Source organism: Microchirus variegatus (genome assembly GCF_963457635.1).
Source record: "Microchirus variegatus genome assembly, chromosome: 14".
NCBI classification, from domain to species: Eukaryota; Metazoa; Chordata; class Actinopteri; order Pleuronectiformes; family Soleidae; genus Microchirus; species Microchirus variegatus.
The window spans coordinates 8,799,979-8,817,313 of record NC_139815.1 but is presented as its reverse complement, the minus strand read 5'-3'; the positions used below and the strand labels follow the sequence as shown (position 1 = coordinate 8,817,313).

The following is a 17,335-nucleotide window of genomic DNA, read 5'->3' as shown; positions in this document are numbered from 1 at the left end:
ATGAATGAATATACAAGAAGCATTAAATTGCTAATTGACTTAATGCTCCAGCGCTAAACTTCTATTCCCCCCTGAGGACTTCTGTGTAATTAACAGTGCCGCTTGTCTTTATCCCCCGTCTCTCCTGACTCTCGCACATAGAATAACTCTAAGAGCTCTAACCCTCTGCTGTGCAAGATTTTTTTTTTTTTTCTTATTTATGTATTGTATATCTCACTTTAACATAGCATTACTCATCCAGACTGCAGGGGACCTAAGAGCTGCGTGGTGCAGGAACAGCAGCAGCTGTGATGCAGGCATGTTGTCAGGCAGTTGTTTATGCAGCACTTGACTTGCTTTGCTTTCTGTTGTTGGCAGAGCATGCATTTCTGAAACTGGGCAATCATGTTGGTGAGAAACCAAAATAGTGAGTGTGATTAAATAATGATTTATCCTGCAGGTTAATCTTTAGCTGTAGAATCCACTTCTGAGATTTTTTTTATGGGTGCCTCTGCATTTCCAGATATTGTCCAACTTAATGCAACCGTCTCGTACTTTGTAACTGTTGTGTTTCCGTCTTAACTACATCAGTCCTGATGTAAAAGGAGTCGCTGTGTGCAGCACAGGAATGACACCTGAGACACAAAAACAAACCATTGCTTTACTGTGAAACAGAGAGAGAGTCAGCTGGAATTGAGGGGATTTATCTGTATTGTGTGACAATCGGATTATGTGCTGATGATGCAGGATGATGTCACCAGTCTCATTAGTCTGTGTACCTTCCTTTTCAGGTCTCTTGGTTTGTATTAAGACCACATGTCAGAGTACAGTATTAAGACCTGGGTTCACGACCTGGTCAGAACAAGGGCCTCTGTAAGGTGTTTGAATGTTCTCTCTGTGTGGGGGGTTTTCTCTGGGTACTCCGATTTTCCTCCCACAGTCCAAAAACATACAATGGTTAATTTAACAGTCTTAATTGACCGTAGGTGTGAATGTGTAAGTGAATGATTGCTTATCTCCATGTGTTTGCCCTCTCAATGACAACCTGTCCAGGGTGAACCCCACCTTTTGCCCTGTGTCAACTGGGTTTGGCACCCGTGACCCTCACGTGGAGGATAAGGCCATAGACAATGGACGTTTCATCGGTCAAATTACTGTAAAAACAGAACCTATGTGTATATGAATTAGAGCTAATCGATTACATTATGCTTTTTTTCATGATTAAAACAAGATTGTTTTAGCTTCTTAAATATGAATATTTTCTGGTTTCTTTGCTCCCCATAACAAAGAAATCATTAAAACTGAATCAGTCCGATACTGAATGAGCTGATGATGTGCTAACGCTCAGCTAGTTGCTATATCATTAGCATCACAGTCAATTCTTCATACACAAAGCTGTGTCACTCACACACGATTCAAGCACAAAATCCAATTTGAAATGTCAAATTTGAAAATTAAAATGCATTACCAGAAATGTTTTTTCATTTTCAAAATGCAGGTGCATTTTTGACACATAAACAAGACATTCGAGAACACCATCAATTCCTGGTTTGAAAAATACTGACCAACATTTTTTTTTTCCGTTTTCCGACATGTTATGGGTCCTCATGAAAGGAAGATATTCTAAGTTGCTTTACAATTTGAATAACACATCTTTTTAAATAATCTCTTGTGTTTTTAGACTTCTTGAACCTTCCACTCTGGGAGTTTCTAACAGACTAATGCAACAAAAACATTTAGAGGAAATGACTCTCTTACGTCTCAGTCTCCAAAGCATATGCAGCACAGAGAGAGTGAGGCAACCTCTTGCTGCCACATGCATCATCTCTTTGAGAACATAGACACAGGAAGTTGGTGCTCCTCATCAACTGTTTGCAAGCGGGATGATTGGGAGGGGCGGAGCCGTGGAGGGGTGGGGCCGTGGAGGGGGCGGTCCAACAAAAGTGGATGCTGCCCATAACAGATGACTGAAAGCAGCTGCATGCAGTCAAATATCATGACACTTGAGTGCTGCTGTATCAGTGAGCTATCAGTGTGTATGTACACCACAAGGCCACAGCTGTGATGGACGAACAAACGCCGAGTTGATTTATCTCTTTATTTTTCAAGAGACATGGACTTTTATATTCACAATATTGTAATTCTTTTGCTATTAATGCACAACATTAACACACAATCTGGTGATAGTGGCTCCACAGCAGAAGCTTATGAGTCTCACATGAGTAATTGCAAAAGGAAATCATAAACTTAAGTTATAGGGCATTTTAAGGGCTTGTTGATCCCTGATAAGCCACTGTAATAAAAGCATATTCAGTTCCCATCAGTTTTAGTGGATAATCGACATTGAACTTTGTATTCGTTGATCACACATTGCATTATGATGTGAAAATGTAGCATAAATTGCATTTGCAGTAAATGTAAAAAACATTTTTTGTTTTGTTTTTATTCTGATAAGGTTCAGGGATGTCAAACAACTTTGAGGTTGTGTTTACACTCAAAGCTAACCTGTTCCACCTCAGCAGCTCTGGCCTGACAGCACCTCCAGGCTGATGGGAGTCAGCCAGTCAACAACAACTTGTCTTGTGTCCCTTCTTTTTCCTCCCTTGTGCTGATAATTTCCTTAGCTCATTTTCTCCTCCTTCTCAATGCCTGCTGCACAATAACAAACATTTTCTTGACAGAATTTATTTGAAAAAGAAGATAACAAAGACTGTGTCTAAAGCGTTGTTTTTTTTCCAGGCTTATGCATCATGGTCATGGTCATTTTTCAAAACAACCCTGACATCCAGGCTCAGAAATCATTTAAAAACCACAAAAAAAATGTTGTTCCCTTCAGGCTAAAGATGAGGTGTCATTTCAAGAATAAAATGAAATCTGACAGGTTAAAGATATAACAAGGTTATTTGTTCCAGAGTCAAACAACCAAAATGGCCCCAACAGCTTGCTGTATCTTGACGTCTGATCAAGGACAATTTATTGTAAATAGTTGCCTCAATTCAACTGTGTGAAGGTGCATTTAAGTGTATCCATAAAACTCACTCAGAAGACATTTGGTAACACTATCTGGCACACGCATCTCAAAACATCTCGAAGAAAACCTAAAGCCCTACATATCCTATTTGTCTTCTTTTAAATTTGAAGCACAGCAGTTTCCACACCTTCTGGCTCATTGGACCTCTGCGAGAATTACACAAGGACAGCGAACTTAATAAACCAGTTAGAATAACAATGATGTAATAACAATATCAAGGAGGTCAAATAGATGTCAGTCAGACACAGTCTTTACACATCACAAGGTTCTGGAGAATTTATCAGCCAGAGAAATGATTGGCATTGTGCTCAATGGGCCATTATGATGAAAAAGGTCCTTGGCAGCTCTGATGGAAGCAGACGTCAAACTGAAATATTTAATTATTTATCACCTATTGTTTATGTGCTGTCCATATTGTTTCTCTTTGAAAAGCTGAAATTTGTTTTTATGATCTAATGACTACGCTAATGGCAAGTGTCTGTGTGCAGTTAAGAAAGTTCAGTACTCTGTTGCTTAATAAACCTAATAGTCTTCATTGGGTTGCACTAATGAAATATTACATTGTGTGGTTGTTTAAAGACCCGTGCTGTTGCTTAAAGTAAATCCCTGCTAAATAATGCAGTGTGATGTTCTTACACATACAGTAAGACTGTTATACAAAATTGTTGTCTGCATCTTTACTAAGGTGTTAAAGACCACCTACAATTAATGTGCTTTAGCTTTTGTGTGAAGTTTCTTTTGTAATTTAATTGTTATCTGGCCCATGAGAGGAGTAAGATGCATATGGCCACTGTTTTTTTTTTGTTTTTTTTCGTTCTTCGGGTCAGTGGAGGTAACTCAGAGCCATGGCTGCTGTGGGATGTACATTCATAGCAATGGCATTAATGAGAGAAATGACAGTCACTGTATACGGTGTGGTTGGCCGAGGAGTTTAATAAGCACTTTCACAAGATGCATTTCCACAATTTTGAACCAAGGCTTGTGTGTGTTGTTTGTAAATTATTCAAAAAGTGTTGCTTTAACTGCAGCCTATTTTTAAATATATTCTTCAGAGATAGTCCACTAGTTTAACACACAATTCATCTAAACTTTAATGATGCCCAGCGATTGCCCAATTGTAGACATTTATATAACTCTTAGAGTGTTTCCTTCGCGGAGAGAGCACTATTATGCAGCTGGTCCTTCTGCTTATGATCAATTGTATCTGAAACTTTTAATGGTTTGTACTTAACAACGTCGGCAAGAGGTATTGCTAATTATAGAGCAGAAATGTGAACCGATTGGATAAATTCATAAATACAGTAATGAATCTACCACTTTTGCTTTTCATATCATCCATTGATTCATTATCTACTGCTTTATCCTCCACATGAGGCTCATGGGAAAACTGAAGAAGTCCCAGCTGACACTGGGCAAAAGGTGTGGCATCACCGTCCATCATACACTCTTAGAAACAAGGGTTCCAAAAGGTTTCTTTTACAAGGGCTGAGGTTCTACCTGGAACCATTTGCTTCTGAAAAACCCTTTCCTGAAGAAAGGGTTCTTGGTAACACTAATGGTTCCAGTAAGAACCATTTTGATCCAGAGAACTCTTTAAACCCCCTTTCCTGAATAAAGGGTTTTAAGAAGGTTCTTGGTGGAACCCTCCAAGGTTCCACCTGGAGCCAAAAAGGGTTCTCCTGTGAGGACAAGCCGAAGAACCTTATGGTTCTACTTTGCACTTTTATTTCCAAGAGTGTAGTGCAAGCATACAGGGACAAACATTCACTCTCACATTCACACCGGAACACAATGTTCAATTCACCTCTGTATGTGTTTGGAAACCAGAGTACCTGAAGAAAACCTTCATGTCCACATACAAACTCCACTCAGAAAGGCCGTCGATTTGTCTTTTTGCTAGCAACAGTGCGAGCCACTACTCCGCCATGTCCCCCTGAGATGATCTCTTGTCTTTCTCAATCATTTACAGTATTGATTTGTATATCACAGGGTCTTGAATTGTTGGGTGGATAAAGAAATTGTAATTTGAAAATGGTGATGAGGGGATGATTTTCAGTGCTCTCTGACATTTATTGGTAAAATGATCAAGAATCAAGAAGATCACTGGCAGTTTAATGGCTGTTGAAAAAAAATCACTAGTTGCAGCCTGGGGTTTTTTTTAGGAGGTGGGGGGGTTTAAAATGTCTCAAAAGATCTGCCACTGGCCCAAAGCGACAACTCCTAAGCCAATAACTTCAGAGGGCACATCCTTTACTTTGGATTCAAAAGCTACAGGCTATGGAGCATGTTTTGTTAGCCTGAAATATTGGTATTGATCAACAAACCTTATTCACCTGGGGTTGAAATATTAAGGTCCTTTGGTGCTACGAGGCAGGAAAAAGTATTTGATACTATCTTGAACAGAATCCTGTCAATGGGGCAACTGTGTGTTCACTAAGCAAGTTTGAGAATTTTCCATCTCACATAAAACCTCGAGGTTTAAGAATTCCACCACTGACAGGCTTATCCGTTTTCCCTCTTTAACCTTTTGTAATCAAGTCTAATATTTAATCACAAGAAGGTTTCTTGACCTTTTTTGTCATCCTGGCATTTTTAAGAAGAGGTACAAATGTCTTGAGTAAGTACAGTAATAGAGTTGCAAATCATTTCTTTAATATGTCGTACATTGAGTTCGTGTGACCCCATCCATTCACATTAAATGAGGAAAATGTTCATCATTGTTGCCTTAGAGCAGGGGTCACCAACGTGGTGCCCGCGGGCACCTGGTAGCCCGCGGGCAGCCAATACGGTGCCCGCGGGCTCACTTCACTTCACCTCACTTGCATGTATCCGTATGATCGCTCAGTAAAATATCTTTGATATTGTTTATAAAAACTGGTAATCGTTAGGAGTAAGCACTGGAATGAATGTGTATGCAGTTGAATGCATAATATCAATCATTTAAATGGTAAACAAAAAAAAATGTTAATGTGGTAGCCCTCCATATTATTCTTTAGCCTTCAGGTAGCTCTCATCTCAAAAAGGTTGGTGACCCCTGCCTTAGAGTCTTGAAAAAATTTGAAATTACGGTTTCACAATACAAGCCCTTGAGGACTACCAATTGGAGCAATGTTACAAAAATGTGGGCGCATAATTGTAAAGCACCGGAAACCAGTGTGTCTGAAAAATGAAGTGAACTGATGAATTTCTGTTGCGTCTTATTTATTAAAAAGTGATGATTTTGTTACGTTTTTTTACCCGTTAAAGGGAAAAAACCTAGAACTTTAAGTGGAGGACTCGGATGCAGACAGGGAGACGGTAAGTATGTAAAAAAATTGTATTTATTTACTACCAGGTTTACAGATGCTAGCATGCGTAGTATGACAACGATAGAAACGGGGGAACGGATAGCAGCTGGGCCAGATCCTCAGCAGTGGCTCCTTCGTGGCACAAAAGTTCAATCGTATGTTCCTAGAGGAACGGACTCACTCGACGATGTTGTAGTCAGGAGCGCAGGAGCCAACGAGGATCGTGGCAGGAGGTAACTGTTCTGTGTAGCAAGGGGGAGAAGGTGAGGAAGTTGGAGAGTCACCGGTGGGTGCGATTCCGGAGGACGAGGAATCCGCTGGGACGCCGTGACTTCTCAGCTGCAGGAGACGTGGTGACCTGGACACGGAAGTTCGGGTAAGCAGGAGCAACAAACAATAATAATAATACTAAGCCATGGAATGTGGATCGTGACAGATTTTAAGCATGACACAACACTGATGCCTGTTACCTCTTTCACTCTGTCAATCGGTTGATTTCCTTTTCTTTTATTGCCATCTTGATACGGTTGTCTCGAAGTTTTAGAGGTTAAATAATGGTCAGAGCCACGCAGTCGCTCCTCTGCTGCTTCAGGGGCCTGTGCAATCTCCAACATGGTCCCCAGGGCACTGGAGTCGCTTGTTAATCTGGTTTTATCTTCTACCTCCTTCAGGGGAACTTTAATTGTCTTGAACATAAACACCAGTCCCTATTACTTGTCTGGTCTCATGGCTAATTTACAACTGTGTGGAAGAAAGTGGATTCCCTGTTGCCTGGCATGGACACCTTTACATGTTTCAACAACACACCTGAGCAATATATGGATCTGGTGTTCTGTTGTGTATCCTTCTTTACAAAAGCCTGTAATGTATAGTATAAAAACAGCAGTCATATAACATTACCATTCATCTATGCATTCATTCATTCATTTATCAATTCTGTCACTTATTCCGGGTAGCAGAGGGATGCTAGAGGCAATCCAAGTGACAACCAGGTTTTTCAACTGAAAATTCACAGACATCACTGGTAAATGGGTATCTACAAGGAAGAAAGCTGTCAACCCCACTGTTGTACACTCCTATGACACATGCTTTTTCTCTAAATGGAAACATAGTTTACAAAACTGATACAATGTTCCATTGAAAAAAAAAAAAAAAGGAAAACGTTGACAGGCGATGTAAATGAAGTAGAGAGGGAAAGGCTCATTTACTTCCATTCAAAATGAGTTCTTTTAGCAACCAACAGTGTTGCTCCTGGTGGCTATTCAATATATTCTTACTTCCAGGTTGTCCTGAACCTGCAAACCCGAAGACTATGTCATGTTTTTATATACTGTCTATGAGCCAATCTCAGCTGACACAGGGTGAGAGGTGAGGTACAACCTCAACATGTTTCCTCAACATATGGAGACAACCATCACAATAACATAACACAACACAACATACTATAACATAAAATAACCTAATACAACATGAAATGACATGACGAGGCATTGGAAAGGAAAAAAAAAGCTAAGATATGCAAACCTGGCAGCTAAAGCAGAGGACCGTGGCTGGAAATCATTTGTGTGTCCAGTGGAGGTGGGTTGAAGCCATCGGCTATGGCTGAAGCAGGCCTGCTGTGGGCCAGCCTCGGGTGAGATTGTATTGTGATAAAAGGCCGAAACATCCAATGACCCCGGGGTGCACAAGTGATGATGTGTGGTACTGGAGACTGATCACCATCGCCAGAGTAACCACCCGTGAGGACTCATCCAACCCTACCTAGGATGTTTAAAGGACTCATATTATATTCCTATTCCTCCAAGTGAACCTAGTTCCCTGGTGTCCTAATGAACATGTATGTGACATGCTTTGGTCAAAATACCTTAAGGATGAAGCACCACAGCAGTTCAATCACTCTGCCAAAACAGCCCTGTTCAGAACGCTCTGTTTTGAGTGACTGTCTCTTTAAATGCAAATGAGACACAGGAAACTACGTCAGCGTCACTGAGGCTCCGGCAGCTAACAGCAGTTAGTATTTGGAAAAGCCATCATTTGCCGACTCTAGCCGGCACATTGACGTCATATATAACCACTGGACAGATAAATCCTCTGAGGCTGGAAGTTTGTGTAGAACTCTGTGCTGCACTGTGCAGACAAGAATAGAACACTTTGTGGACTTCCGCTCTTCCGGATACTATTGCCCTCGCCTGTACTTAGACTGAGGGGTGACTAAGTCATCTTTTTCACACTTTGCCTACTCATAGAGCCTCCAGAGTCCCAAATAAGTATTAAAATTATTAAAAAGTTGATTTTGCATAATATGTCCCCTTTAACACCTAGTCTGAGGAGGCATACTGTCAGTCTCACTCAAGCATGTCCCTCCATTTTTCTTCTTCAGCAAATATTCTGTTTTTCTTTCTCCATGACACTAAAGCAGACCTTAGTGAGAGCAGCTTTTATCAGATTTTCAATCTGAGACAATGTGGATTTTTAAAAGCTAAAAAAGAAAAGGAGATTCCTCATTGTTGCACTACGTTGAAAAATAACTGACCCTGAAAATCGCTTTTCCCCTGACATTAAAGGATGGTGGTAAAAGATGTTCTGCACTTTGGCAGGAAGCAAGTGTAGGGAGTGGAAAAGTGCTGATACTTACAGAAACTGAGATTGACTGAAATGACATCTTCAGTAGACATGGGAAGAGATCACAGAACAGTTCAGACAGCAAGTGCAGAGAAGGTAGAGACAGGTTTTAGATTTTATTTTTGTTGTTTTGTTGTTGTTAATAACATTTTTTTTAAAAATGGTGCAAATTACAACTTCCTTTTTTATTGTTTCAAGATTATTATGTCAGGAGCACTTCACATTCGATGACAACCCTGCTTTTTCATGAGTGAAGTGAAAAAAGAAAGTTATATACTCAGGGGAAAAGCAATTGTGAGCCGCACTGGTTGTGAGTAACAACAATACAGTTCAGATTATACATAATATATGTCTCATTTTGTCAAGACCTGCAGCTGTGTTCGGTAAGAAAAAGCAAACATTACGTTACGTTCAGTTTGAAAAATGAAATCATTACTGCGGAGCATATTGTAATAATACATTTGGCTAATTGGTTTTATTTCTTGATGAATATGAATCATTTCAGGGAACGAACATGTTTCAACACTTGGAGGTAACCGGTTCTTATTTGTAAATAGTTTGTTGAAGGCTAATTAGGTGTCAAATGGGAGTCCTCGCACTAATGGTTAGTCTTCAATCATCAGAGGGTTTTAAAAGTGACTGATATTTAACTACTCATCATCACAGTGATGCTTATGTGGTCCATGGCACTCGACACAGGTTCAACAGATCAACTTACTGAATTATCAGTAGCTTTTTTTTTTACCCAAATTTGCTTCCCACAACATCCAGAATTGATGGCGGTGTGAAGCAGCTCCTCCATCACACGTCTCCACCTCATTAAAATCATTTACTCTCGCTCAGCACATTAGAAAGCTGAGTGTCAAGAGCTGGGCATAAAAGAGCAGATGAAGTGGACGATCTCCACTACACTTGTGCATGTCCTATAAAAAAGATTCCGCAGTCATTCATGTGTTTCAACTCACTGTCACCGCCACTTGAAAAAGAGGAGGCGGCTAATTGAGTTTGTGCGCTTAAATAGCGATCATTATTCTGTGTCATACTGATACTGACCTTTCTGTCTTAAGATTAAGCCACTCTATGGTAATAAGAAAAGAATATTGTTCGAATGCAGAACTTGGCTGATGGATGAGATTATTAAAAGAGAATTGTAAAATCGTAGCTCCACTGCAGCCCACTTGGAGGTAAGTACCAGTGTTTTTTGTTTTTCTTTATGAAAACGGATTCATCCATCCATCCATTATCTACCGCTTTATCCTCCACCAGAGGGTCGCTGGGGGTGTTGTGGCTATCTCAGCTGACATAGGGCGATAGGCGGGGTACCAGGATTTGTTACTCCTGGTCCTGGGGAGCCACTGTCCTGCATGATTTAGGTGTTTCCCTGCTCCAACACACCCGATTCAAATAAATGGGTCGTCATCAGGCTTCAGTAGAGCTTACTGACGGGCTGATAATTTGAATCAGGTGTGTTTGAGCAGGGAAACATCTAAAACATACAGGACAGTGGCTCTTCAGGACCAGGAGTGACAAACCCTCCATGGACACCTTGCCAGTCCATCGCAGGGCCACACATAAAGACAAACAACCATTCAGCCACACTCTCACACCTACGGTCAATTTAGAGTGACCAACTCACCTAATCTGAAAACAGATTCATTCACCAAAAAATAAAGCTTCTTATTCCTCCTTTCCTTACTCCTTTAAAGGAGCTCAGTGCTGGCTCAGTGGGAGAGCGAGTCATCTTTCAACTGGAAGGTTGTCCACTAGTCGACACGCTGATGTGTCCTTGGACAAGACTCTTAACCCTACGTTGCTCCCGATGACTGTAGTGTGGTAGCAACGTGTGAAACGTGAGAGAAAATGTGCTGCACATAGAGATGCTGTATGGAAGTGTGACTGGGTGTGAATGGCAAAATTGTACTGTGTCGTGTAAAACCCTACATACTATATTATTTCTTATTACAATTCCTGTGTTATATTATTCACCAAGCAATATATTCAGAGGAAACACCATTCTCCTCTCTTTTTTGAACATGGAACATGACATTTTTCCACAAAAAACAAGAGGGAGTCAGATAATATTAAGTGAATGAGAGGGGAATACAAGGGCTGTGTTGTTCTTCTGCACAATCGGTTATTGTCGATTTCTTGTCCACTGCTTTTTGTCCTGCTATTTTCCCATGCATGACCTGGTCTAGCTTTATCTGCATCTATGATTTTTGTCATCTGAGGTTGACGTGAAAAAAGCTCCCAGACACAACTTCTTAAGCCGTTTCCCTCTGTGATCATTCATTCACAGTTTCCCTCCATTTTTGGGATAAGGACCGAGAACAGCGAGTGTGTTGTGGCTGTTTATTTTTAACTGACAAGGAGCAGGACTTACCAGTGATAAGTCAGAGTGCCTCTGCTGAAGCTCATGCATTCATTCATTCATTCATTGTCTACCACTTTATCCAACATTCAAAAGTTAGAGTATCCAGTACAAGCAGTGTTGGGAAGATTACTTTGGAAATGTAGTTGGTTACAATTACAAGTTACCCTGTTGAAAATGTAATAGTAGTGTAACTATTTCAATTACTTTCTCAAAGTAATGTAACTAATTACATTTGATTACATTTTGATTACTTTTCTTAATTTTGAATAAAATCGCTCAACTGTTAACCATTTTCACATTTTAAGACCTATAGTGTGATAAACCTTTCAGCAGTACTTAAGACTATATAAAAACAACATAATAAAAGACTCTTTTTTTAACTATATATTATGAGTCTGACCTTAGGTCTGTACTGTGAAGGAGGCTCACTTCCTCACTAAATGGAGCGACAATGGGCTGATTTCAGCCAAGAGGAGCAGGTTGTTTTAATGGAGAGAGTATGAGCGATACAAAAAAGCCTGATCACAGCCTGAAGCAACAGTGTTGCTGCAAATATGACAAGAGGCTGATTTTAATTTCTGACAGCTCTACATTGAGCTGCTTTTAAATATGAAACTTTAGAGCAACAACAACTGTTGTTTTAAAGTGTGTTTTATATTGTTTTCATACATTTCACTGATCACAATTATAAAATGCCAGTGTGTGTTTTATTGAAAGCGAGGCTGGGTGTGCATATGAAAATAGGTTACGGTGGTTTTTTAGGTGCTGTAGCTACAAGCAAATCTCATGTTGTCTCTGTACAAAGACCTTTTTTAATGTGAGAAAACAGAGTAGACCTACTCAAGATTTGTGTTTGGGCAACACATAACAGGCGAAACAATTAATTTATTCATGGCCACATTAAGTTAAATTATCTGTCCTGCTGCGAGCGCACAACTTCTTTCAGTGATGACTGACTGTATATAAAGGTAAACAGGTTATAGCCTAATAAATGACCTCCTGACGCTGAGCAGCTGAACATCTGTAGGCGGACACGCTCACAGAGAAAGTCAACAGCAGCGGATCAGCGCGATCTCTCCCTCCGTACAAATGCTCCGTTCTGATCCAGCCCAACTGGACTTTGGTGACGCCAGCTGTAAATGAGTTAAATAGTGAAACAGCGGCGCTTTTATAGCCGATGTTATGATTAAACTGGTCTGGACCAGGTTCTACTCTGTCTGAATGAAGTGTTTTTTTGTATTTCCAGCCCAGGAACATCTTGTGCGCTGCCGACATTATTGCTGCTGAGTCTGACTGCAGCCGTACGGTTTGTCGGTTGAGTCGAATGACACATGACCAGAGAGAGCCAATCACAAGCGTCAGTTTTAGAAGGAGGATGTTGACTTGAAAAAAACCAAAAACAAACATGAATCCATGGGAAAGAAAAAGCTGATAAATCCGAGCTTTTGTGGCGATTTTTTTTTATCAAATGTAACTTAAGTTGTAATCATTGAAATTTCCAAAAGCAACTGTAATTTAATGACATATTTTCTCCCAGTAATGTAACTGATTACAATTACGTAAATTTTGTAATTAAATTACATAACGTCGTTACATGTTATTCGTTACTCCCCAACACTGAGTATAAGTCTGCATGTTTTTGTACTGTGGGAGGAAACCAGAGTACCAGGAGAAAACTCACGCACACACAAACCTTTTTGCTGTGACATGCAGCCCCTGATGGAATTACTCTATAGATTAAGTTGAGTTTGGGCAGATTATTACAAACAAATAAAGAAAATGGGCCTCATGTTCTCACCTTTATTCCAAGTCTGCATTTAATGACAAGCTTGACCAGCTTTCCTCTCCTCCCCTCTGCTTTTCGTGGTGGGGTTTAGTGGCAGCATCTGTAGTGACCGCCTTGAGTCTCCAAATCCTGGCAGCAGACGCTTTTTGTTTGCCAGTCAGCAAAGACGTTAGACACGACTTTCGAGGAGGCTCTCAAACTTTAAAAAGAAAGATGGATTATGGGCATTAAAATAGAGCCGTGCACCTGACATTCTAACATTCTAAACAATAGAAATTTTTTCGAATCAGCAACTGCAACAAATGTCACTTGAAGGAGACGCTGAGAGCACAATTCTGCTTCAAGCTGTTGGTAACTTGTGATCCCAAAGAGGAAAAAAAAGAAGTTATTTCCCTGCAAAAGAATGAACTTCAAACTAATGGATGTAAATTCAGATTTTAGATCTCATTTTTAAGGATGATAAGAGTCACATTATTTAATTTATTTAACGGTGCTACCATGACATTATAGAATCATGTTGCCATTCTTCTGGTCCACAAACACAGACGATTTGACCTCTGAAGTGTTTCTTCAGCCACGTTTATTGAGTGTCTGCTCAGACTATAGTGATAGTTGTATCAGTTTCCCTCCGCTTTGGCTTTTTTCCCCTCCTCTTGTATCTTCATTAAGTGAAGTAGTTTAACCTTGGCATGAGCATTATTTCCTCACTCAATTTGAAACCACTTTACCTTACTTCAGTGGCTCAGTTTGTGCCTCACGGGGCTAAATTGCATCCACTTCGTACTGACTTTAAAAAAAAAAAAAAAAAAAAGAAAAAGTAGGCCGTCCCTGAAATGTGCTTTGAGTTCAGCCTGAACTCACCTTTAAAGTCATATCTGTAATTATGATGCTATAATAGAATTTATTCTGCTAAGTGTCAAATATGTTATTATTATCTGAGTAACTGAGATATTTATTGCTACTCCAGAGAAAACAATCTCATCTCTGACCATCTGAAGGCAAGAACTTTTAATCATAATATATCACTGATAATGCTGCGTTATAGTGGAAATACATATTTATTTATTATCTGGAATTAACTAGAAATCAATATTAGAACATTTCTTTGTGAACAGTATTTGGGGATATATACTTCTATACTTTCTTTCTTTTGTCCAGACAGCGTCTGAGATATTTCAAAGGGCATTTTTCACTTTTACAATAAATAATTACGATTAAAAACAACAACATTGTGAACATAATTGTTAGCTGTGCCTCTAATAGATCTATTTTTGCATGACTGCAAATTGCAAATGCATTTGTTGTCCTAATGTGTATCACATTAGTGCATTTGCAAGTACAACATAAAGAGAAGCTGGATTTGCAGTTTGCACAGAGAAACAGCTGTGGCCTTTCTATTGTTTCAATTTTACAAGACCACTTTTAAAAAAAACTGTGATGAATAATTGCTCTTAAAAAAAAAGGACAAAAAGAAAAGGAAAAACACTTTGTTTTGTCCCTGTGTTTGTCACCACCGCCCTAACAACCTAGTATGTGCTGGACATGTATTTAATATTCAGACGGCATAAATGATAGGATTTTTCCCCTCCGCGACCTTTTCCACCCGTGATCACAAACATGCTCACTCATTTCTTTCCCACAAATAACCATTTATTCTTCACACATTTACTGAAAATTACAGTTTATTGAAAGGACACAGAAAGGTCAGGTAACACAGGTACATGTAGCTAGGGGTTACTACTCAGTGCATGGCACATTCTCAGGGAGACGACCCATTGTGAGTCTTTGACTCTTTGCCTCTGGAGTGTTAAAGGCAGGAAGAGCGCTGAAATATTAAATGTTGAACAGTTGGCCAGCCAACTTGAGCCTCTATATTTCAAAATGTTGAGGAGTAAATTAACCGTGCTACAATGAGTGACAAACGATATTCTAAGTTGGGTTGAAGGAGTAGGAAGAGTAGTAGTATAGTAATAATAACAGTAGGGATGTTTTTTTTTTTTTTTAGTGGTCAATCGATTTGTACTTATCACAGGATACAGTGTCAGACCTCACCAGTGCAAAGGGATTTTTCTATAAAGATCACACATTTAAGAAAGCAGTGTCCTCACTCGGAATAAAATTCAGATAAGTAAACAACAAATGAACAATCATGAAACAAGTTACCAGTGCCATTGCTACCTTTTTAAAAAGAATTTCTAGAATGCATGCCATTTTACTATGGTGGTTTTCAGATGACATTTCAAAGTTTGACAATTCCAGTGTCTCAGCTTTCGCAAACAATGCTGATATGCATGTGTGTGGTGTGTGTGTGTGTGTGTGTGTGTGTGTGTGTGTGCGCGCGTTTGCATGTTTAAAAATGTGTGTGTGTATGTGTGTGTGAGCGCACATAGTTTTTGTGAGAGTGCGCAAGTGTGTGCTCTTAGAACGATCCTTGGGGGCAACGCAGGAGCTCCGTTTTTGGGATGATTGGTCGTCCACTCAGTTGTATTTCTGTGGCTTTGTCTTTTTGCTGCTGCCTCCCTCTGCCTCCTCACTGTTACCCGAGAGCTTTGTGTCGAGTTTTCCAGTCTGCGGTTGGATCCTTTGCTGCTCAGAAGATAACGAGATAGCGAGAGAGAGAGAGAGAGAGAGAGAGAGAGAGAGAGAGAGAGAGAGAGAGAGAGAGAGAGAGAGAGAGAGAGAGAGAGAGACAGAGAGAGAGAGAGGGAGAGAGAGAGAGACAGAGAGACAGAGAGAGGTCATCTGCACAGTAGTACATTTACCAAAGACACTCAAATTAAAGTGACTTTTATCACTGCATGGGCAGTGTCATTGAGTTGATACTTGAGTGATTTTTATGGAGTTTAGAAACCAACTTAATGTGCAGCTTTGGGTTAGGTTGTTCAGTTGTTGTTTTTTTGGAAAGCTTCAAAGGACTCATATTATACCCTATTTCTCCAAGTTAAACTAGTTCCCTGGTGTCCTAATGAACATGTCTGAGATGTGCTTTGGTCAAAATACGAAAACAATGTGACAAAAACAATTTCCTTCGGGAAAATAATAATAATAATGAGTATGAAGCACCATAGCAGTTCAATCACCCTGCCATCACAGCCCTGTTCAGAACGGAGGAGTAGCTCTTTAAGTAAAATGAAACTTAAGGGACAGGAAATGACATCAGCCACAGAGGCTACTGGGAGCTAAAAGCAGTTAGCATTTGGAAAAGTGATCATTTGCAGGCTGTAGCAGGCACATTGCTGTCATATATAACATGTATCCACTGGACAGATGAATCCTCTGAGGCTGGAAGTTTGTGTAGAACTCTGTGCTGAACTGTGGAGCCAAGAATTTCGTGGACTTTGCAGACTGATAGGACCTCCAGACTCCCAAATATAAGTAATAAAATTATTAAAAAGTTGATTTTGCATAATATGGGACCTTTAATTCAAAAGGCTTTACCTTTTTGGGGTGGTTGGCTAAAAAAAGGATATGGCTTTCTAACGTGAAGGTGTTACCCCTCCCTTTTCCAACCCGTCAGAGAACAACCTGAAAAGACATACGTCTTTCTTTGTGCTGCTTCAAAATGCAACACATTTTGTTGTAAAAACCAAATTATTTTTCATTTTAACCAATTATGTATATAATTAGTACTAATAAATCTGTCTACATTAAACTGAACCTTTAATTTTTAGTTGTTTACAGGCAATCTAAAGAGCAGCAGTGTCATGTTGCACTTTTCTCTGTGCATAACATTTCTGTGAATTATACATTTCTATTCTGAATTTTACATTTTATATATAACGTTTCTCTACGTGTGACATCTACTGCACACTGCACCGGGTGTCACTTGCAGCACAGACTGTAAAGCCCTTCAAGGCAACTGTGTTTGGGATGTTCTATGTGCTATATAAATAAAAGTGACTTGACTTGAAAAAAGTGACAGAAAGTTTCAGTTTCAGTACGCTAGACTCTCCTCAAAGTGGCTTCAAACGACCTTTGGCTGAAGGTTAAAAGTCAACACAACCATGTCAAAATGTGTTCGTTAATGAATGAAGTCTTGACTTTTAACGGCTGTGGCATTTATTGATCACAGTAGAACTGAGGACATGTGAATTAAATTGCTGATATGATGTGAAACTGGAGTTTGAAGAGCAACAGTAGCAACGGCAGTCTGTTTACAGATCAACGGCACAATTAAACACAATGCACTTTAAGTAGGTGTGTGTGTGTGTGTGTGTGTGGTATATCTAGTCCTGTTATCCTGCTGGTTTTTTTTC

At 39.8% G+C, this 17,335-nt stretch overlaps 1 protein-coding gene across 1 annotated transcript in view; it reads right to left on the bottom strand.

Annotated features, from left to right (window-relative positions):
• Positions 1-15,546: 15,546 nt before the first annotated feature.
• Positions 15,547-17,335, bottom strand: part of luzp2 (leucine zipper protein 2) — a gene marked incomplete at its 5' end in the record, with an annotated part of 150,097 nt that continues 148,308 nt past the window's right edge. The window contains one exon of the mRNA XM_083901252.1: positions 15,547-15,665. Coding sequence (XP_083757378.1) covers positions 15,558-15,665 — 108 coding nt within the window. The 3' untranslated portion in view covers positions 15,547-15,557. The remainder of the gene's footprint in view (positions 15,666-17,335) is intronic.